The sequence below is a fragment of the Lytechinus pictus genome, chromosome 6 (genome assembly GCF_037042905.1).
Source record: "Lytechinus pictus isolate F3 Inbred chromosome 6, Lp3.0, whole genome shotgun sequence".
NCBI lineage: Eukaryota > Metazoa > Echinodermata > Echinoidea > Temnopleuroida > Toxopneustidae > Lytechinus > Lytechinus pictus.
In genome coordinates this window covers 14536352-14561263 of record NC_087250.1, presented here as the reverse complement: position 1 = coordinate 14561263, position 24912 = coordinate 14536352, and the positions used below count along the sequence as shown (strand labels likewise).

At 35.4% G+C, this 24912-nt stretch overlaps 1 protein-coding gene across 1 annotated transcript; it reads left to right on the top strand.

Annotated features, from left to right (window-relative positions):
* Positions 1-81: 81 nt before the first annotated feature.
* LOC129263306 (pleckstrin homology domain-containing family F member 2-like) lies at positions 82-24912 on the top strand. The gene is made up of 9 exons (XM_064100995.1): positions 82-318; positions 1286-1350; positions 8586-8723; positions 9758-9821; positions 11749-11874; positions 13016-13119; positions 14602-14758; positions 16428-16525; positions 23870-24912. The coding sequence occupies exons 1-9, from the start codon at positions 303-305 to the stop codon at positions 23900-23902; spliced, it is 801 nt and encodes a 266-aa protein (XP_063957065.1). The 5' UTR covers positions 82-302; the 3' UTR covers positions 23903-24912.

Here is a 24912-nt window from a genome sequence, read left to right as displayed (position 1 = left end):
AGTCTTTCGCTCTTCAGCTTCGCTCGTCATGTGATCCGATAATCCAACGTTGATATCGAAGTGATATCGATAACAATATGGGGACAATTTCCTAATTATTTCTATTAAAAATACTCATGTGAGCTGTAATCACAAAAGTATGCAACGTTTCTCGTTTTTCTAAGATTATTTTTGATTTATGAATCACTATATACAAGTTTAAATGATTATATTCGGGATTGAGTTCAGATAAATGCTTTACAAAAATTGAGTCATGTGACTGGATCAAAGGTTATTTCAACTTTTTCTTGCACATTATAAACATGGTAGATCGGTTGGGTGAGTAAAGCTTTACTTCCGATAGTTTGTTTCACTATTTCTAACCCTCCTTCCTATTTCCGGCACCATACTTAACTTTTAAGAGAAAGAGTAAAAAATACAGATAATGAATAATTGTTTTGATTGTTCATTTTAATTCGGAAAGTGTTGATTTGGGGTGGTCAAAATTGAGTGAGATTGACGGTGATCACGATTTTATTGCGCGTGCGACCCGTTCTCCCAGAAAATCTACGCCGCCCACTTCGGCGTGTATATTGTGATTAACCCGTTGAGAGAAAGGAGGCGTTTACGAAGCAAATAGTTTGCGTGTCATATTTGGGGACATTGCAGGGTTTTGTTTCCACGATGGGACTACCATGATCAATTGTTTTCGGCCCTACCATAATTTTTTGCCTAAATTATTTTTATAAATCCTAGAATTTGACATAAATATGACAAGAATCAATGCCACAATGGTGATTGAGAATGAGACTTTGAGAGATGCATGTGAATCACACTCACAGGTTTTGTAATTTTAAAAAATGTGACCGAGTCGAGATGAAAGTTGACTTGAGTCAGTGTATGATTGAGTCTGTTGAGTGAGGCAGAGAATGTCGGGCAGAACAAAAGAAAGAGAAGAAAAGTAGGAACAAGCATGACAGAAGAATAAAAAGTAACTAACAAGGAAAAAATGAGGAAGAGCCGAAGAGGAAGAATTATTTGTACTATAAAAATAAAATAGAATTATGGATGCTAGGCTTGCTAGCTCAATAATTGAACCCTTGACCTGCTCATTCTTGGTTCAATTTAGTTTGAAAGTATGTCCACAAGACCACAGTCTCTGCAATTCACAGAGCTAGTGTAGAACTAGAAGAAGTTTGTTTTTTTATTATAGATGATGGAAACAATAAATGTTCGTATCAGTCTGAACGAAAGAAATATCAAATGTTTTAATCTTTTATTTATGTTTTGTTTTGTACATGTACAGTAAACAGTGAAGCCAATCGTAAACGGATTGAGCAAGTGGAATTATGCTTCGGAGGCTCGGGCCAGGTAAAAATATTGATTTCTTCAACTTTGTTTTCCTTTATTTTTGTTTAAACGCAAGCATGAGTTGACATTTGAAGAAGGTAATGCTAGACAGAAAAGATATAGAGGGGGCATTTAATGGAGAGTTTTGTTGGTAATTTTTTTTCTCTGACTAATTGATCACAGCCACTCAGATGCAAGAATTTTAGTAGCTTATCACAGTTGTAAGTGGAAACGGCTGACTTTTTTGTGTTGAAGTTCTCTTGTAGAATAGACAAGGAAATGGGGTATTTTAAGATTTTGATATTGAAAAAATAAATCAAATTTTCAGTCCTTATAAGAAAATTGCTTAGAGCATATTCATTTCCAGCTTTCTGTTTTTTGGTGAGATAGAAAATTCCTGTTCTGTTTAAAAAATGATAGCGTTTTCAATGCATTAAATGCATCGAAAACGATATCATTTTTCAAATATATTTGGAATATCATCATCATATTGCAAGCATTTTGGAAAGAGTGATATTGATAAACTTACTATCTCCTATTTAGGACAGTGATTTTTCATAGATGATCTTTTCTGTTTAGAAGTGAAAACCTGTTTCAAACTTGATCTAAAATGCAAATTCTATTTTGTCATAGAAAATGTACATCAATTCCAATTCAATGAATTTTCTCATGGAAAGTAATAAAACCATATCAGAATTTCCGTTTTGATTAATACTGATAAGCAAAAAAAATCACTGTCCGTAGTGACTCCGTATCTCAGTCAGTGTACCTCTATTACATGTAGGTGATTCTCATATATTTCTGTTAATTTGTTGATATTGTCCATGTGATATGTGCTGTATCCTATGTTTGACTTTGACCATCATATAGAGTGTAACAATTAACTTGAAACAACGTTTATTCAAGAATGACACAATGTATTTGGCCTGGGAAGAGTTGCCTACTTTTACAGAACATTTGGTCATCCTTATCATATTCCATGATTGCATCATTTGCATGCATTCTGGATGATGCACAGAGATTATTAAAGAAAAATGTCTCCTAATGATAGAGGCACAATAGCCAGTTTGAACAAGTTGAGTTATCCTCTCATCCTACATGCATGTGTGATCATTGCCAATTTAGAGAGTGTAGATTGTAATGATTATCCTCAATGGGAATAAAATTTCATAGGGGCTTGGAGACCTAGAAAATTGAAAAAAAAAGACCCTTGAATATACATGTATGTTCAAATGTAAATTGCAATCTACATGTATAATGAAATACAATATATATTGTATGGTGATCTCAAAAAGTACACCGGAAATATTGTTATTAGTTGTCAGTTCCTCATTGAAGTGCTCAGTAATGACAAAGAGTTGCATTACACATTTTTCAGTCATTAATTGGGATGATGTCAGATTGCATACTATTCAGGCGAGAAATATTGAAAGTGTCCCCTAATAGGAGACACCCTAATAGGAGACACTACCTCTATTGTGGATAATCCTCATACTATGTTATATTGAAGTAACCGTCTAAGCAATGCAATTGCATGCAAAGGGTTATTGAAAGAATGGTAGATCATAATGAGCTACATGTATTTACCATGAATGATTAAAAATGACCTGCACCGAGTAGACCAAATAAGTTTGCACACTAAACGAAGTGTTGCGAGACAAATCTCAAATAATTGATTCCAACCAATAAAATTTTAGTGAACATAGTTGTAGGACTACTGAAATGGAAATTCAGTCTAGTTTGAGCCTTCCTGTAGGAATAGACCCAAATTCAATTTCAAATCGTAATGGCGTCATCATCGGCTGCCACTTGAAGCCAATAAAGCCGCAAAGCAAAATTCTGATTTTATTATTCCTGACACTATGCAGAACTTCAAGTAAAATAATTTACTTCTTGGAACTTTCACATTTAATGCAAAATGCGCTTTATAAAAAAAATGTGTCATATCGGAGTGTGCGCTGGCTTAAAAACTTGTCTGAATCAAGATTACAATGTAGACTGCATGTGTGTGGTCTGTGGGATGAGACCAAACACAAAGTTGACAAATTTGGTGTAGACCAAGTGGTATTGAAGTTGAAGATATTATTCAGCCAAGCTGGAATGGCAGTACCCCAGTAGTGGGTACTTCAGCTGAGCAGTGAATGTGTTTGTGTGTGTTGGGGGGGGGGGGGATCGATCTACAGTATCGTTGTTTGTTATCCCATGCCCCACATAAAAAGAATTGGTCATTGCACAATGATTTCAGTATTTTTTTCTCTATAAACAAGTACTCTACAGTTAAAGTTGACCTCACGGTGGTTCTTAAAATCTGCCCAAGTTGAGTGTCACTACATGTATATTCCAATTCATACAAGATTATATGACTATACATGTATGTGCCCTAACATACATTAGCTAAGATGTGATAGATGTGAAATAAAGATGTGTTTACTTTAAAGGAGAATGAAGCCTTTGGAACAAGATAGCTTGTGTGAAAACAGAAAAATCACAGAAACAGATCAACTAAAGTTTGAGAAAAATCGGACAAATAATGAGAAAGTTATGAGCATTTGAATATTGGGATCAATAATGCTATGGTGATCCTCACATTGGCAATGCGACAAAGATGTGTGATGTCACTTGTGAACAACTCTCCCCATTACCTTAGTATATATTTCACTTAAAATGCCTCTTTTATCACATCTATCATAGATCATGTGTTCTTTCTATAGGAGGGCATGTAATACAGATTTTTTAAGAATACATCATGGATAAAGAGTTTGTATCACCAAAAAAAAAAAGCAAAAAGATACATTTTGAGGGTATTTTACAGTCCATCAAAGGGAAAGTTGTTCACATGTGACATCACACATCCTTGTCGCATTGCCAATGGAGGATCTCCATAGCATTAGTGATTGCAATATTCAAATGCTCATAACTTTCTCATTATTTGTCCGATTTTTCTCAAACTTTCTTTGTTCTTATTCTTTGATTTTTCTGTTTCGACACAAGCCTACTTGTTACAAAGGTTTCATTCCCCTTTAATTGGATGAATTTAGGGATTTTACATCAAAATTGGGTGCCTGATCAAGATAAGATATCTATTATGTTGTTGTTTGTCTTGGTAATAAACCACTTCTTATAAAGCATGGACTGGGCTGCAAGTTTCAGGATATAATCTTTGTACATGTGTAGCTTTCTGATATACAATATCCATTAATACTATTTAGTACTATGCTTATTAAAAGGGTTATAAAGAATAAAAGTATTCGTGGGAGAGGGCACTCGATGCCAAATTTGAATTCTAACATTTCTAATGGCTGAAAAACATCCAATGACTAGTACCGTAAGTGCTTAATGCATTTGAATATTTTATGGTACCGGACTTCCGGTACTCAAGTATTATTCAGTGACCATTTGAAGCTTTATATGAATGAAAAGAAAATTTTGATTTGCGATTCAAATTATAAACTGTACAATACTTTACATTGTAATTACCATTACCCCCGTCATGGGATCCATCAGTGTTTCACACGTAAAGTGCACCATCTCCACTCCCTGGGGAGTATTGTGGCCAGGCAACCGTTTATCAGCGCACATATGGCATTCTAATCACATTGATGTTCACGTTCTACCGGGTACCCATTTAACACCTGGGTGGAGAGAGTGACAAACGTGGATAAGTGCCTGACCAAAGGACATTAGCGCTGGGTGGGATTCGAACCCTCGACCCTTGGTTCAAGAGTCAAGTGACTGAACCACTACACTATGACACCTCCGTTTAATAATAAGCTTTTATAAAGGAGGGCAGCAAATTCATGGGTTGGAACGGGTATCCGTACAATGATTTACTCATAAACTTTTCACAGAAACATATTCCATGTCTCAGTATCTGCATCAATTGTACGAAAATCGAGTTGCATACCAATCATAAGGTGTGCGATGGCCTTTTGACAGTTTTTAATCATTCTCTTTGCTAGTGGATAGGAAATGATTTTAGTTTTATTTTTATGGGCTATTTTTTTCCACATTATGGCGATTGCAGAATTTTTGAGCTATTTCTTTAAAATATGGGCTACTGTCTACATGTAGGGGTAACTAGCAATTATGCAGTAAAAGCAAATTTTTAAATAGCTTTATTAGAAAATTGATTTTCTATAATTAATTGTGAATATGGATGTGATAGATCTTGGGGCAACTCTAGAAAAAATAGTCACCCCAAAGCATGCATTCACAGGAATTTTAGGGGTGATTTGGGCTGTCGTGAGGGCAAAATCGAGCGTTGCCCTTAAAGGTAAATGCTAGTTTTGGTAACGATATCAAAGTGAGTTCGTACAGAATCCAATGAAATGACCACCAAAGTGTCTGTTTGTATAAATAAAACGCATGTGCCAAAGGATTCTGGAATAAATTGTGTAATTGCTGAGAAATCAGCAAATAAGCACAGGATTCGGGTAGAGCGTCGGGCCCGACGCTCAAAGCAATAATTATACACTGTCCCACGTGCGCTTATCTGTGTTGGGGAAGTTGAGTCTGAAAAATTTTCAGCGTAGATTTCAAGATTTCACAAAGTTCAGTTTATGTAACTGTACCAGATCTAGATCCTCGATGATATACTGACAATTAAGCCTGGTTTTACAGACTTTCTCATGAAATCAGTGTTTACTGCAACTACTGGAATTTCTCTTTAAATGTATTTTCTATGCTGCTCTCCGCAATGCCGAACAGGTGAATCACATCTATATTTCCTCTTTGTACTGACCTTCATTTCTCCCTAAAATACACTGTCATGATGAAGGTTAACCAACAATTAGTCATCAGACTCATGAGAATACAGTACTAGGGGATGTGTTCACACTGCACAGAATAGTCATCAATCTGTAGTAATAGGGATGTATTCACATGGCACAGAGTAGTTGATCAGTCTCTGTAGTTGGACCGATAAAGTACGTTTTCTTGGGAATGCGTTCACATTGCACACTGGCACAGAATCAGCCAGTCTCTGTAGTTTTCACTACCAGGGATGTGTTCACATTTACACAGAATCATTTTCAGAATGGAAATCAGTCTCTGTAGACTTTAAAGCTGTGTTCATATTTCATATTTTAAAGAAATAATCGTCAGTTTCTGTAGTATGCAGTACTAAATGTATATGATCACATTGCACAGTACAGAGGAGACGATTGATCAGTCTAGTTTAGGCCTACGCTATATTACCAATAATATGTTCGCATTCACACACAGTAGTTGTCAGTCTCTGTAGTAGGACCTACATACAGTGTATATACAGTAATTGTAGGGATGTGTTCAGATTTGCACATAATATTCATAGTCTCTGAAGTACATGTACATGTATACATGTTCACTGTGCAGTATGAGGGATGTGTTCACATTGTACAAAAAACGATATCAGGACTCTGCATACTATTAGAGATCAGTTCACGTTACACATAAAAAATCAGTCTATACGCTAGGGATGTGTAATTAGTCATCAGTCTCTGTAGCATACAGTAGTATTAGGGATGTGTTCACACTAATCAGTCTACAGTGCTAAAGGATAGAGATATTTCACCTAAAATGTAGTCTCTGTGGTACTACTTGTAGTACTGTACACTGGACATACATGTAGTACTGTAAACAGGAAAATTATGAATTATACCCATAAATATTACTTTTCTTTCAAAGAGCGCTTCCTCCTTCCTTGTTCCTTATTAAACTGCAATCTTTACCTTGGCTTTTTTTCAAAAGGAGGTACATATGTCGAGTGTCAGGAGCATTTCATGAATAGGGGCTTTCATTTTTCAATGACAATTGTTATAAGCTACTGAACCTTGAACCTTGAAATCCCCGACTATAAAAAATAATTTAAAAGTGGCAGTTTTTCATTAAATGTTCAAATACATACAGTGTACTGTACATGTACATGAACATTATTATCCTGTGTTTACTTATCTAATATTTTTTTTATTCAAAGTATGTAAAGGATTGAAAAATCAATGATTATTGCCAATTTGGGGAGGAAAGAAAGATTAATTTTGAACAAGTATGAAAGCTACATGTACATGTATGCCTCTATTGGTTAAAGACATTGGCCCATACAGTGTACTTTGATTTAATTTAAACTCTTGTGCCCGTTTCATAAAGCTGTTTGTAAGTTAAAAGCGACTTTAAGAACGACTGGTGGTCCTTTCTAATGCGCAAAACCATCGTCAATGAACATTTTGGTGTACATGTATACCATTCACCACAAGAAAGGATCACCAGTCGTACTTAAAGTCGCTCTTAACTCACAAACAGCTTTATGAAACAACCCACTTGGTCTATTGGTGGTGGTTTAACTATGGATAGCTAGTTGTGACTGACAGGTATCTCTACCAGTATAAGTTCAATTTGTCATCTCATTTGACACTCAATTCATTTATAACTGACTGAGAATACACAGTACTGAAATAATTCTCTTCATCATTAAAGCATAAAAAAAGGAGAAAAGTATTAAAGATACAGGAATCATATAATGGAAATACATATACATGTAGATATAATGGAAACACAATTTTGAAATATTTGGCTTCCCATAACTTTAACACAAAGTTATACCATGGCCATTTGGGAGGACATCTATGTTCTAGAGTTACACATGTAGACCCTTTCTAGTAGTGGTCTCAATTTCATGGCCATACAAAGTTTGTTTAGGCCAAAAGTGAATGAACATCATGTAATGACAACTTGACTTTAGCATATCTTTTAAAATAAAGAACTGTACATGTACATGTAAGAATGATTATTGTAAATTATGCAAATAAAAACAAGATTTAAGATGGAAATTAACGCAAGCGCAATTCTTCTTGGCAAGGAGTTGTGTTTGAAACACTTTTCATTTGAAATTAGTGGTGGTCGGAAATAGTGTTTTTCAAGATGAGTAGTGGTCAGAAATCGTCTGTGCCGGTTGGGCCCGACCACTGCTGACCACTGTAGCTCTGCTCCTACACGTACGTCCATGACCATGGCAACAGTTAAACCTGACTTCCAGGCAAAAAGTTATTTTTTTTGTATTTTCGGGGGCTACTTTTAAAGTCTGCAACATTAGATTTAGCTTTCACATTGCAATAAATGGAGATTTTCAAGGGCTCCTTTTTTGAGTTTTCAGGGCTCTTTCGCCCCCATCCCCCGCATAATTCTTCCATTCTGTCTTCACACAGAGACACACAGAAAAACCTTGATCTAATGGACTCCTCCTACATGTAACATTTTTTGTGTCATTCATCCTTTCTGTGCAGCCCCTAGCTGTTCCAGGGCGAGTGTTGGTCGGCGAGGGCGTCCTCACAAAGAACTGCCGGAAACGATGCAAGCCTCGTCAATTCTTCCTCTTCAACGATGCCTTGGTTTACGGCAATATTGTACTCAGTAAAAAGAAGGTAAATGCTTGAAAACCCTATAGCCCCTCCTCCCCCCACCCTGCCTATACCCCCCGGCAAAAAAAATATTCTTTTTATTTGTGGGGGCTACTTTTCCTGGGGGAGTTTCACAAAGATTTAAGTATGACTTAGAGTCGCACTTAAATACCGAGTTGCGTACGGTATGAAAGGCTTGACCGCATTGGTCAGATCGTGTCATGAGGACGCGCACTAATGCGTGTCTATCAATAAGATCGCACGTTGCATATCATGTACGCGTCGGCATTTAAGTGCGACTTCAGTCATACTTAAATCTTTGTGAAACACCCCCCAGGCCTTCCAACTATTCATTTTTCCCAGAAATTAACCAGGTTTTAAGAATTTTTATCAAACAAAAAGAGAAGCACTCCTTTTTTCGTTTAATTTTGATAAAAGATAAAATGAATTGGCCCAGTGTGGTGGGGTATGTGTGTGAGAGTAATATTGTTTTTCAACGCTTGTAATTACTCAATGTTTAGATAAAAGAATGCTAAACGTGTCTTAATTTCATTTTAAAAAAAAGTGAGAGAGACACATTTGACTTCGAGCAGAAAAAAAAGTTCATTGCAATTATTATGGAAACGTTCTTATACATGTATGTTCTTCTACATGTAATTGTGTGCAAAATTTATTTGTATTGTCTTCCTTGTTTGTTTTAAATCAAAATAGACTTCCATATTTTTCTTCCTATGTGTACATGTACATGTTTGTCTCCTTATGAAGGTATACAACTGTAAAACTCTTCCTTGTGTATTTTTTTTCCCTATATTTTATTATTTATTTTTTAACTGGTAGAAAATACTATATTTTCCCTCTTTTGTAGTCTCGCTTCCAATATATTGATTCTGTATATTATTCACATATTTGTAATAGGTAGATGATTGCCTTTCATGTTTTTTTTTTTTTACTCTGTATGATTTTGCTTCCTTGTTTTGTTAACCGGTAATTTACTTAAAAAATGATGGCACTTGCTCTAAGTCTCTCACTTTCTGGTGTTTTTTAAATATTTTTTTCAGTACAACAAACAACATTTATTGCCCTTGGAGGATGTAAGGTTAAAATCAGTTGAGGATGAAGGCAGTAAGTGAAATTTTCTTTGATTTCTTATCGACATGTAGCATGCTTTTAAATTTCATGTTGCAAGTTTGTTTGTTTACAATTCACAAACATAAAAGCATGAATGAATAGATAAATAAATTGTCAATAAATATGAAGATTCTTGGTAAATGAAAATAATGCATTAAAATTCTGAGAAATAAATGATGAGAAAAATTATGAAACTGAAGAGTGAATAAGTGAATGATAAATGATTGAAGGAATAATGGATGAATGATAAATAGAATGACATGAATATATGAATGAATGGAAGAATAAATGAATAAGTGAAAGAATGAATGAATAAATGAAAGAATGAATGAATAAATGAATAAATGAAAGAATGAATGAATAATTGAAAGAATGATTAAATGAATGAATGAATGAACGAAGAATGAAAAGAATGAATGAAAGAATGAATATGAATGAAATAATAAATGAATATGAATGAAATAATAAATGAATACAGGATTGAACGAATGAATTAATGAATTAATTAATGAAAGAATGAATAAATGTATGAATGAATAAATGAAAGAATGATTAAGTGAATGAAAAAATAATAAATGAATGAAGGAATGAATAAATGAATGAATGAAAGAATGAATGAAAATGAATGAATGAATGAAAGAATAAATAAATGAAGTACATACAATTCTTGCTATCGAGAATAACCAAAATTTCCTTATTGTGTGACCCAGTCACTTCCGGTTGCTTGAAATTAAGAATAGTATAGGGATAACACAAGTAGCAAGTTTCACAAATTTTATTCCTCCTCGAAATGTAAGAAGATATTGAGTACCGGGTGTGAAAGCGGATCCGACTCGAATAGCACTACCAAAAGGAGTAGACCTGAACAAGAAGTAGAAATTCTAGTTCAGTGCACAAAAAGTGAATGGCAAATAAATGTATATCTGGGAACTTTTGGTTACTGTTGATAGCAGTTCAGACATAAGTATCCAAATATTAAAGGCTTTGCCTATATGGGCTGAGCACGATTTTAATTCACAATGTTCAAATGAAAGGTTGCACCGGGTGTGTTGGCTCAGTTGGTAGAGCGTCCGTCTCACAACCGGGAGGTCGGGAGTTCGAACCCCGGACGCGTCAGACCAAAGGACGTAAAAAGATGGGAGTTGCTGCTACCCTATTTGGCGTTCAACGATTAAAGAGATAGAGCCTCGTCGATCTGGCGCTGCACAGTGGCTGCTTGGCCCACGGTCAATCGGGCTAAGCAAACTTTCGGAATATTTCATGTCTATTTCGAACAATAACATAAAATATGGATTAAAACAGCCCTAGGCCTTCGGGGGTGATTATCTTTACATAAAGCATTTTGTACCTCTCATTTTCATTGAACATGCTCAAAGCGCTTTACCATATACATGTACATGTAAATTCTACTCATCAAGTGCTTACAATATATATTAAGGGAATATTACTGAGAAAACAAAAAGGTTTTAAGCTTGTTTTTTTTCATACTCCTTCTCAAGAGCATGAATGTATGTTGCTAGGGAGACAACATTGACATTGTTATTTATTCATGCATGTAATTTTATTTATATTGGCCCGTATTCTGAAGTCAGGTTTAACTTAGACCATGGTCTAACTCTGTGCTAAATTTATGGGAAGCCAAAAGTGTCAAAATTTGTATTAAGTTGTATGTTTCTTATGTTTACTGTGCTCTTTCCTGATTCATCGATAGTGAAGACAATCACCTATTGATACTTCCTAGACAATAATGAATGATTTGAGAGCCAAATGAGCTGAAATAAGATATCTCTACTGTTTAAGTGATTTATGTAACAATTGGCTATCCATACTTAACCCACAGCTTTAAACCCGAGTTTAAGTTAAACTCGACTTCCGAATACGGGCCTTTATATTTAATTCTCTGTTTATTCATGTTTTTCAGATTTAAAAAATGGTTGGCAGATTATCAGTGCAACCAAATCATTCACAGTGTATGCTGCCACGGCAACAGAGAAATCAGAATGGATGGCACACATCAACAAATGCATCTCAGATCTGCTAGCAAAAAGTAAGTGCTCGTGATCTTTTAAAGATAATTTGAAATTCCTTGAGTGCTCGATGCGCCCGATCAGGGTAGCCGTGCTAAAGCCGGGGTAATAGTATGCAGCTCTTAGAAACATTTGTATTAAGCGCTATATAAATGTTGCATATTATTATTATTATAATTTGGTGGATTCACGATGCGGTGCGGCACCTATCAGTTGCAGCGGGCAGGCCGTCGAAATTCGCAATGCCTCGTGGGAAAGAGTCGACATCTGTTGCGCGTGCTAGTAGTGCATATGTGCAATTGTGCTGCGCTGGTCGGCTTGCAATGCTGTTTACTAGGGTCAGGAGGTGGGAGAGGAATTTGCCGCATATTTCTTTGCGGAATTATATACATTTTTCGATGAATTCTTCCTTCGATTTTGCCAAATGGATTTAATTTTGGAAGCATCACAGTGACATTACAGTGCAATGGAACTGTGCGCGATGTCGAACCCGAAGTTAGAAATTGGCTTGTCCGCTGCACTGAATTCTGAAGACCACCAAATTGTTAAGTAATAGATGCAAGGGTAGGGCTGAGTTGAGCTGATCAGTCCATCGCAAGGGCTTCTGAACTATTTTGAATTTTCTTTTTATTTTGCTTGAGGGGGGGGGGGGACGAGCATGGATGAATTAATTTTTTATGATCATTTTCACATTTGTGTACGCATTTACCCAACTGCGGACCCTACATCCATGCCCAACAGATTCTTCCGGTCACCTTTGCAATTTTTTTCAGATCGGTTGACCGATGAAATAAAGAAATGAAAAATTCGCAGAGCCGAAGACTGACAATTAAGCAGTTCTGAGAATTAAAATTTTAAGTGGGCTATAGAAATAAGATTACCATGCAAGATTTCTCAATTTTCTTGCTTGAATTTTTCATTTTACAATTACTACGATTCTTTGGTTCTCGCCCTGAGATGGCGCTTCAACTCCATCGGACCAGAAGAGTGATGATGACTTTTCAAACAACAATATGTATATAATTGCACCTTCAGAACTCTCATGTCATCTGCTGGTTGTATGGCAGGTTGAGGTAGTGTAAATTGTATTGTTAATGTATCAAAGATGGATATGTGTATATTGGAACTGAGGTCTTGATATTTGTTTGTCTTATATTTCAGGTGGGAAGAAGCCTGCCACGGAGCTAAGCCCAGTCTGGGTTCCTGATCATGATGCCCCCCATTGTATGCTGTGTAATAAGAGGTTTACCACCCTGTTCAGACGGGTAAGATGATGTTAACATTTATATAATAAGAGGTTTACCACCCTGTTCAGACGGGTAAGATTATCTTAACATGTATGTAATAAGAGGTTTACCACCCTGTTCAGACGGGCAAGACAATCTTAACATTTATGTTAAAAGAGTTTTACAACCGTGTACAGACAAGTAAAAATAAAGTTACATTTAAGCGAAGAAGTTTACTTCTTCAGATGGAGAAGATAGCCTTTAACATTTCTGTAATGAGAGGTTTACTGCTCTATTCAGACAGATAAGATAATCTTTATAACATTTATGTAATAAGAGGTTTACCACCCTGTTCAGATGGGTAAAGATAATCTTAACATTTATGTTGAAATAGTTTTACGGCAATGCACAGAGTAGTAAAAATGAAATAGTAACATTTAAGTGAAGAATCTTACTACCCTATTCAGATGGATCATAAGGTAACCGTAACATTTCTGTAATAAAGCAGAAGTTTTACTAACCTGTTAGATGGTTAAGAAAATATTAATATTTATGTAGATAAGAAGTTTACTACTTTGTTCAGATGGGTAAGATATAGATAATATTAATATTTATGCAATGAGAGGTTAACCACTTTGTTCAGATGGGTAAGATAAAAATGAATGTTTATGTAATAAGAGGTTTACTATCGTGTTCAGACGGGTAAGATATACGATAACCTTAACATGTAGCCTTTGTAAAGAGAGGTTTACTACCCTGTTCAGACAGGTAAGATCATCTTAAAATTTATGTTAGAAGAGGTTTACAACTTCATCTACTAACCATTTTTCACTTTTTCAAATTAAAATTTTATTTGTAAGCAGTTTATCTGAGCTACATGTATGTAAAATATGTGATAATAGACCAGGTGGATATTACACAAAATAGAAATTGGTCTACATGTAAGTTTCAATGGGCTACATGGTTAGTAGAACCAGTGTGTTGACTCAGTTGGTAGAGTGTCTGTCTCATAACCAGAAGGTCGGGAGTTCAAGCCCCGACTGCGTCAGACCAAAAGATGTTAATACCTCGGTCACATTTGCTCTACGGCGGCCGTACGGCGAGACGAAAACAGCCGTTTTAACATTTTTTGTACCAGCTATATTATAGGTGGTTTGAATAAAAATGAATAAAACGGCTGTTTTCGACTCGCCGTACGGCCGCCGTAGAGCAAATGTGACCGAGGTATTAAGATTGGAGTTATTGCTACCCTGTTTGGCATTCAATGATTTAACGGATAGGGCAACATCGATCTAGTGCTGTGGTGTGGATGCCAGGCCCACGATCAATTGGGCGAAATGAATTTTTGGAGTATTTCTATTTCAGATTCTATTTCGCCCATGAATTTTCATTTTTTTAAAACTAGGATAAGACCTTGTTGGATGAGACGAGATGGAGAGATGACGGAGCAGATGTAGACCAATGCGCAATTTACCATTGAATTGACCTCCATTTTATTTTCTTATATTCTGTCCCTCTCAGCACCATTGTCGGAAGTGTGGTAAAGTGGTTTGCCAATCTTGCTCTTCTAAGAAGTTTCTTCTACCCCTTCAGTCCGAAGCCCCCGTCAGGGTTTGTGATTACTGCTACCAACAACTGTCATTGGAGAAGAACGGGACGAGAGAAAGGCTGGGACAGAGTAAGTATTATCTGTCCCTTGATTAGGATGTTAAATCTGAATCCCCATGTTGACTTAAGGCGACTGCACACCTTACGATTGGTCTGCGACCCGATTTCAGAATAAAATGTAGTAGAATTTGATGCTAACATTGAGACTTGGAATATCTTACTGTGTAATGTTCTAAATCATCATACGAATACCTTTGTTCAAATCTGTGACTACGCTATCATCCTTCTTCGAATAAAAGCGAATTTAATTTCTAGTCGTAATGACGTCATAGCAGTGGTACGATTGGCTACGATTTGAAACTAATCTGGCCTTTACTCCAAAATGTAGGCTTGCAATCTTTCAAAATGGATATATATTAGTATTCTTTCAATTAATTTTGACCTCAAATAAAATAATATGTTCCATTCACATTTTCAGAAAATGAGCAAAATGCGATTTGTTCCAGAATCGGATCGCAAACAGTCGTAAGGTGTGCGGTGGCCCTAAATCCTTCATATTGAATCAGGAGTCTTTGCTAGAATATGTGCTTACTGCTACCGGCAACTTTCATTGGAGAAGAACAAAACAAAAGAGGATGGGGAGAGAGTAAAATGTTTTCTGTCCCTCGGGTATAATGTTGCATCTGAATTCATTGATGCATCATTATTTTTACTTTCCCCGATTAAGCGTTTTAATCATTTAATGTTATTTATGATCAGAATTGTATCAGCAAAAATTTCCACTGAATGAACAATGAAACACAAAACATTGAATACATGTGAAAGAAATTTAAAAATGATAAAATACATCTGAAGAAAATGTTAATACCAATTTTTTTATGAAGTACATTTTATCAAAATCGTACAAGTAAAAAAAAAGAGCAATTCTTTTTGAAGTTTTTCATACGGTCTGTGATTATTACTAGCAATACCTTTTATCAAAGGACACCGAATGAGAGAAATGCTGGGAGAAAGTATTATCCGTCCCTTGATTAGGATGTTAAAATCTGACTCCCTTTATCTGGAGTCAAAGCCCTTTCAGGGTATGTGACTTTTACGACCAACAACAAGAGAACAAGAGAAAGGAAGGGAGGGTGACTATTTTCTGTCCCGCATCTAGCCGAAACAAAGATGTAAAATCTGTATCCCCTTGTATCTCGAATCATTTATTTTGATGTATTTCGTTGGAGTACACTGAACCAGAGAATGGCTAGGAGAGAGTGTTTTCAGTCACTGGGGAGCGGTTCATCAGTATTTGTTTTCTTAGAAACTGTCAGATCAAACAACTTTCCTTGATTTTGATTGGCTGAGAAGCACTGTTTAACTGTGGCAACTGCTGGATGAAACAGGACTTGTCGGATGAAATGCCCGACAAATCATTCCATGACACGCTCCTCGGGATTAAGATATGAAATTTCTTTTCCACTGTGTAGGTTAATCCCTTTTCTTTTTTGCCCTTTATTAATATATATTTGTATAAAAAAATACTACCCAGAGAGTGGAGGATGTGCATACATTGTGTGCAGGAATGACTGATTGAATCCGATGACCGGGGTAATAATATATATGTAAAGCGCTTAGACACGTCGTTCAGATGTATTAAGCGCTATATAAAAGCGGATTATTATTATTATTAAAAAACATGCCCATGCTCAAGCTTTGCTTTACAACAATACCTACTTCTTCTTACTTTTTTCCAGCACGGAATGCTGCCCCTCTCGATCAAGACTCTGATGACGATGACGATGATGATGAAGACAATGATGGATTCAATAGGAATACACAAGCAGAAGATGTGGTATGTGATTGATGAATGAATGTGACCCCATTCTCAGTATACTTTCTAAAACTAGTTTAGTGGAAACTGATTCAAGAAACCAGAAGATCACTTTGCTAGCGTTCCTATTTTGGCCCTGTCTTACAAAGAGTTGCGATTGATCCGATCAATCGCAGCTATGGAAAGCCAGCAACGTCAACATCTAAAATTATATGTTTGTTCAAAATATTTTCTAGAAATGAATACATATTCATTCATTCACTGTTTTTTCTTGACTTCTCTTTGTTTTTAAAGGACATTGAGTAAATTTTCTAAGAAAAATTATGACACTGATGGATTTCCATATACATGTACTTGAGATAGATCGGATCAATCGTAACTCTTTGTAAGAATAGGCCCAGATCACCCGAAAGTGGTTTTGAAAACCGCTTTACGTGAAGCGGTCTTGTTGCTACGGAACGCTCTCAGTGGGGTGACATGTTTCACACAAAATTTGAAATCGCAGTGTAGACATTCTACACACTGTGCGTGGAGTAGCGTGCCAAACATTGTTGCGGAGATCTCTTCCTGAAGAACGGTTTCGTCCTCACCTACGCTTTACGAGGCAAAGAGGTCATGAAAAACACATCACAAGGTGGTTTTCCAAACTGGTTTTGAAGATCGCTTCCAAGACCGCTTCGAGCATTCCCATTACACATTTAATCTAGTTTCCACCTAGGACTGTCAAGATAACAGGGGACTTAGAGTATTACCAATTAATATGCCGAGTGAATTTTAAATTCAGTTTAGACATTTTGGTGTGATGTCTGGCTATTATAGAAACCCCAAGGTTTTCCTTTTATCAAATGCCAATTCTGTTTTTTTTTTGTGTTCTACGCATCACATTATGTGTTCTTCGGTGACATATACAAAACATTTGATAAGACTATTTTAATTAGTGAAAATATTATAAAAACAAAGGCCCGTATTCTGATAACAGGTTTAACTTAAACTCGGGTTTAAAGGAAAAAGATATTGAAATTGAAAAAATAGATTACAGTGATGAAAATATAAACCTATTTTGTAGTGAACTAAGCAAAGTAAATTGGGATGTTTTGAACGCAATTGACAATGTAAACATAAGGTATGATTGTTTTCTGAAACTGTATAGAGGTGTTTATAATCGATATTTTAGTGCAAAGATAAAGAAAAAGAAAGTAAACACAAAAAGAAAACCATGGATAACGAAAGATATCATAAACCTAAGTAAACGAAAACATGCTTTGTACCAAAAATACCTGAAGAGTAAATCTGATACATGTGAAAACGCCTATAAAAGGTGCCGTAATGATCTCGGTAACTTGATAAGAGAAAAGAAACGCGAGTATTTTCACACGAAATTTGCGAAACTACAAGGTAATATGAAAGGGACATGGAATGTTATAAACCAGACTTTAAATAGAAATATATCGAAAACAATTGTAAGAGGGTTAGAAATAAATGGTAGTACAGTAACTGATCAACAGGAAATAGTCAATGAGTTCAATGACCATTTCACTTCAGTAGGTGTGAAGCTAAGAGAAAACATCAACAGTAATAGCACAGAAAATTCATTTAGAGAGTGTATGACTGGTCATTTTGAAAAGTCGTTGTTTTTACATCCTGCTACGGAGAGGGATATTTTAAACGTTGTCCTGAAACTTGATGTAAGTAAAGGTCCAGGGTATGATTACATTCACCCCAAAGTCTTGAAGAAATCTATTCATATAGTCTTGACTTCTCTTTGTAATATAATTAATTTGGCCATAGAACGTGGTATATTTCCTGATGCACTCAAAATCGCCCGAGTAACTCCGGTTTTTAAAAGTGGTAATACCTCTTCACTAAATAATTATAGACCTATATCAGTATTATCAATTTTCAGTAAGATCTTTGAAAAAATTATATATAATAAGTTGATTGTTTTTGTCTCACCTGCATAGCAGAGTGAGACTATAGGCGCCGCTTTTCCGACGGCGACGGCGGCGGCGGCGGCGGCGTCAACACCAAATCTTAACCTGAGGTTAAGTTTTTGAAATGACAGCATAACTTAGAAAGTATATGGACCTAGTTCATGAAACTTGGCCATAAGGTTAATCAAGTATTACTGAACATCCTGCCTGAGTTTCATGTCACATGACCAAGGTCAAAGGTCATTTAGGGTCAATGAACTTAGACCATGTTGGGGGAATCAACATCAAAATCTTAACCTAAGGTTAAGTTTTTGAAATGTCATCATAAATTAGAAAATATATGGACCTAGTTCATGAAACTTATACATAAGGTTAATCAAGTATCACTGAACATCCTGCATGAGTTTCACGACACATGACCAAGGTCAAAGGTCATTTAGGGTCAATGAACTTTGGCCGAATTGGGGGTATCTGTTGAATTACCATCATAACTTTGAAAGTTTATGGATCTGATTCATGAAACTTGGACATAATAGTAATCAAGTATTACTGAACATCCTGTGCAAGTTTCAGGTCACATGATCAAGGTCAAAGGTCATTTAGGGTCAATGAACTTTGGCCAAATTGGGGTATTTGTTGAATTACAGCCATAAATTTGAAAGTGTGTTGGTCTAGTTCATAAAACTTGGACATAAGAGTAATCAAGTATCACTGAACATCCTGTGCGAGTTTCAGGTCACATGATCAAGGTCAAAGGTCATGTAAGGTCAAAGAACTTTGGCCACGTTGGGGGTATTTGTTGAATTGCCATCATATCTCTATAAGTGTATTGGTCTAATTCATAAAACGTGGAAATACGAGTAACCAAGTATCACTGAACATCTCGTACGAGTTATAGTAGTTTTCAAAATCAGCACTGCTGCTATATTGAATCGCGTGATGCAGGTGAGACGGCCAGAGGCATTCCACTTGTTATTGAAAATAATAACATTTTATTCGAAAAGCAATTTGGTTTTAGAAAAAACCATACTACTTGCCATGCACTTTTAAAATTCGTCGATAGCATATCTCAGGCTTTTGAGTGCAATGAATTTTTAATCAGTATATTTTTAGATCTATCAAAAGCTTTTGATTGTATTGATTTTAATATTTTATTCCATAAATTGTATTTTTATGGAATTAGAGGGACTCCATTGTTATTATTGAAAAGTTATTTATTAAATCGTAAGCAATATGTGAGCATTGGCAATAATACATCAGCATATAGCAATATACAAATGGGTGTACCTCAGGGATCTAATCTAGGCCCATTATTATTTTTATTGTATATAAATTTTTTATCTGGTAATGATCCTTTTAATATGAATTTTATATTAAATACTGAAATAGCCAAAATTCAACGATGGTTTCTTGCCAATAAACTTTTTATTAATTTCGAAAAAACAAATTATGTTATTTTTAAAACACATAATAAACATATTGATAACAGTGCAATACGAATAACAATTGCCAATAAAGCAATAAAGCAGGTTAATCAAGTAAAATTCTTAGGAGTAATTCTTGATGAAAATATGACATGGAAATATCATATAGATTACATTTGTAAAAAGATTTCTAGAGTAATTGGAGTATTGAACAGAGTCAAAAAAGTTTTACCATTTCGCATCCTTGTAAATATATATAATACCTTGATCTTGCCACATTTGAACTATTGTCTGATTATCTGGGGTGGCTGTGCATCATATTTATTACAAAGGATATATGTGATTCAAAAACGTGCAATAAGGGTAATAACAAATTCCTTTTTTAGAGCTCATACACAGATTTTATTTTTTAAGCTAAAACTTTTAAAGCTAAATGAACTTTATGATTCGCAAATTATTTTATTTATGTACAAATATTTCAATTTAAATTCTATTTTTCCATCTTGTTTTAATACTTATTTTATATTTAATAGCAGTATAAATAATTATGTAACGAGAAATTCAAACAAATTATATATACCGTTCTTTCGTTATACGCTTTCTAAATCTACAATTCGTTATAAAGGACCAAACTTGTGGAATAATTTACCCGATACTTTAAAATTATCTGTTACATTCTCATCATTGAAACGTAGATTGAAACAAAACCAACTGTCTACTTATAGTTAATAATTCCAACTGCCTATCTGAGGGGGGGGGGGTTGATTTCGATGTGTTCGTGTCTGTTTTGTTTGTTTGTTTTTTTGGCCACTATTCTATTTGTGTTTTTAATCGTACCATAATGTAGTAATCAAGGGAGTCGGCTTTGACAGGTCAATGGCCTTTCTGACTTCCTACATCCGCTACATTTTATTTTCATTTCTTTTATATTTTGACAATTTTTTATCGCTTATACTGTGATTTAAATTATTGTACTCCTTTGTTGTTGTATACTTGTACATATGTTTTTAAAGGATGTCAAATAAATGAATTGAATTGAATTGAAGTTGTGGTTTAAGTATGGATAACCAATTGTTACATAAATCATTAACAGTAGAGATATCATACTTCAGCTCATTTGGCTCTCAAATCATTCATAATTGTCTAGGAAGTATAGATAAATGATTGTCTTCACCATCAATGAATCAGGAAAGAGCACAGTAAACATAAGAAACATACAACTTAATAAAAATTTGATACTTTTGGCTTGCCATACTTAAACCACAACTTTAAACCTGAGTTTAAGTTAAACCTGCTATCAGAATACGGGCTATAGGGTCTTGTGCAGATAGAATTGGGAAACGTGTGTTAAACATTGAGAACAGGTTTGATGAGCAGTTTCATGCTTATGCACAGTGTTAGTCTATATGACTATTACTGGATTTGTCTTACTTCCATTTTCCATGAAATTCTGGGAATTCTGTGTTATTCCTAAATTCTATGGCCCGTATTCTGAAGTCGGCTTTAACTTAAACTCGGGTTTAAAGCAGGGTTGGCGCGTTTTAAACGGTGTGTTTTAAAACATGTTTTAAAACGCGTTTTAAAACACCCGTTTTTTTTCTCAAAAAAAACGTGTTTTAAAACACCGCATAGACTTGTGTGTTATAAATTTGCATGGATGTGATTTTAGATGAATGTTGTTTTTTTAATACCATTTTTTATTAAGAGGTGTATTATTTCCTTCGAACTAAAACTCTTTTTCAACACACACCACTCCTTTTCTCCTCTTTCCCCCTTTATACTTTCTTTCTCCATTGCTTTGTCTTGTTCCTCTTCTCCCTGTTCAATTGTGCACATCAATGATCCAATCTACATTAAGAATATTATCATTTTAACAAACATCTGAGTGTTGTGCTCACTTTTTGGACAGGAAAAGAAACACTATTTTCAAATGAGCTCAAATACATGTTAAAGAAGTACTTGAATGAAATGGAAGTGGTGCACAAGCACAATAATATTTTACAAATAGACTGTAAACCTGACATCATACTCTTGAGGTACACCGTACACACAAAAACGGTAAAACTTTGTGCTTTGTAAAGATGAAGAAAAGTACTTTAAATAGTGTAAGATAATCAGCTAGCAAACCTTAACCCTAACAATTCCAGGGGACCTTAATGGCCCCCTAAAACTTTCTATGATAAATCCATAAACACGACAGGGCCACGACATATCGTTCTAGACTATTTTTGGGATGCATGCATTGGTGTGCAGTTATGATATACACCACAAGTGCATATTATCAGATCCCGAATTGCTCAAAAACGTGATTTCATGTATAAACCCAATGTGAGTTCTTGCCAAAATTTGTATCTGTATCATTATTTGTACTTATTGTTAATGATTGGAAAATTATTGCCAAAATTTCTATTAGTAATAAAAAAAAGTTTTAAAAATCTATACATAAGAAAAATAAAAAAGTTAATAAAACATTACTGGTAACCTAAATAGACTGGGCTATTTCATAAGAAGACTGAAGGCCCCCCTCCGGAGCTCCCCCTTATGATCTGGGCCCTTCGATTGCGGGATCACAACGAAAATTGGCACGCGCATTACCCATGGCATAATCTAAAAATAGGAAATAGGGAATATATTTTTACCATAAACAAGGTGAAATTAATTGTTTTAATCTGTAAAAGTCAAAATAATGACACATTTATGAATTTTGGCTAAAAACAGTATTTGCATTGGAATTGGGCAATTTTGGGTCTGCATGAACTTACAAAATGTTGCGTGATTTCGGAACCGCATACCAGGGGGTCGCGATTTTGGTCTCATAAGTTGCGTTAGACTAAAAAAAGGAAAGTATGTGAGTGACGCATTAAAAAAAATTTGCGCAGTGGATTTATCGCGAAAAATTACAAGGGAGGGCTGAAGCAGACCCCCACGTCTCATTAGGGTTAAAAAAACATTCTATAGGCCTACTGATTTTTTTTAATCCTTTAGTATTTGATCAGAATTCCTGAATTAAAAAGATAAGTAGTTCAAGGGCTTCATTTATAGATTTGAATTAAGTTTGTATTTCATGCACTAAAATTGGTATAAGTGATTCAAATGAAATAAAACATATTGATTTACCGGTAATGAAATTAAGCTTTGAAACCCCATGTACGTCAATTTCTTCCATTGTGTGAATTCTTCTCCTCCCCCCCCCCCCCCGATTGACAAGACTCAATATACCTTGGGACTACATGTATACATGTATTAGGAATAAAGTGTCAACTTACTAAGTGTTCTTTATTTGTAGGCATTCAATTTCCATGATTTAGTAATTTTGGGGGAAATATGAACTCTTCTGTTGGAAATTCATTAACAAAATAGTGGTCATCTCTTATTTAAAACATCAAGAGCTTAAATCATACTCTATTTAGTGTCAGTAGTGTATAGTTTCATTGATTTACAGAAAATTGCATCATTCGTTGAAAAAAACGTTTTAAAACGATTTAAAACGTTTTAAAACAATAAAAAACGTTTTATTTGTTTTTTTTTATAAAAAACGTTTTTTATTACAACCCTGGTTTAAAGTTGTAGTTTAAGTATGGGAAGCCAAAAGTATCAACATTTTTATTAAGTTGTATGTTTCTTGTGTTGACTGTGCTCTTTCCTGATTCATCGATGGTGAAGACAATCATCTATTTATACTTCCTAGACAATCATGAATGATTTGAGAGCCAAGTGAGCTGAAATATGATATCTCTACTGTTAGTGATTTATGTAACAATAGGCTATCCATACTTAAACCACAACTTTAAACCGGAGTTTAAGTTAAACCCGACTTCAGAATACGGGCCTATGATTGTATGATTTTTTCATTTATCTATCCATATTGTAGAAAACTGGGGACTCTCCGCAAGCACTGATGGTGATAATGAATATTGTAATGATGATGTCAATAATGATAATGATGATGATTTGCAGTGTTTACTGCATGATCTGCCTGGAACTAATTTCTCTCTTTCATTACCTTTCAGCATCCAACATTCTACGAAGAAAACTATCGATGAGGTGACCCAGTGGCTACTCCATTCCTCTAGTGCCAATTTCAATAACATGGAAACCTTAACCCTTTAATTCCTGGAACCGGATGACCCCTGTACAGAGCCTCTGCAAATTATAGAACTCGGTAGTCAATATGTTATTGCCGAACGGAAACAGGTGATCCCTGTAAAAAGCCTATGGGAATCACAGACTCGGTAGTCAACATGTTAACCCATTGCCTACTAGAACCGGGTGATCTCTGTACAAAGCCTATAGGAATCACAGAACTTGTTAGTCAACATGTTAACCCATTGCCTACTAGAACCAGGTGATCTCTGTACAAAGCCTATAGGAATCACAGAACTTGTTAGTCAACATGTTAACCCATTGCTTACTGGAACCAGGTGATCCCTGTACAAAGCCTATATGAATCACAGCACTCAGTAGTCAACAGGTTAACCCATTGCCTACTGGAACCAGGTGATCCCTGTACAAAACCTATATGAATCACAGAACTTGTTAGTCAACAGGTTAACCCATTGCCTACTGGAACCAGGTGATCCCTGTACAAAACCTATATGAATCACAGAACTTGTTAGTCAACAAGTTAACCCATTGCCTACTAGAACCGGGTGATCCCTGTACAAAGCCTATGGGAATTACAGAACTCTGTCAACATTTACCTTTTGCCATTTGGTACTGGGTTATCCCTTTGCTGGGTCTATAGGAATCACATAACTCAGTAGTCAACAGGTTAAACCATTGCCAACTGGAACAGGGCGGTCCCTGTTTAAACCCTATAGGAATTAAAGAATTCAGTTGCCAACTCAGATGTCCATAGATTCAAATGGGAAGCATGTCCACTGACTAGTATAGGCTCGTTCACATAAGTTTTCTCCTCTTCTTAACAAGCCTTTACAATCCATTGATGTGTTCACACGTAGTACCTTGTAGCGATTATCACCGTGTTCGTATGCCTGTATGAATAGGACCATGCAAGTACATGCATTAAATCATATAAAACATTTGACCTGTT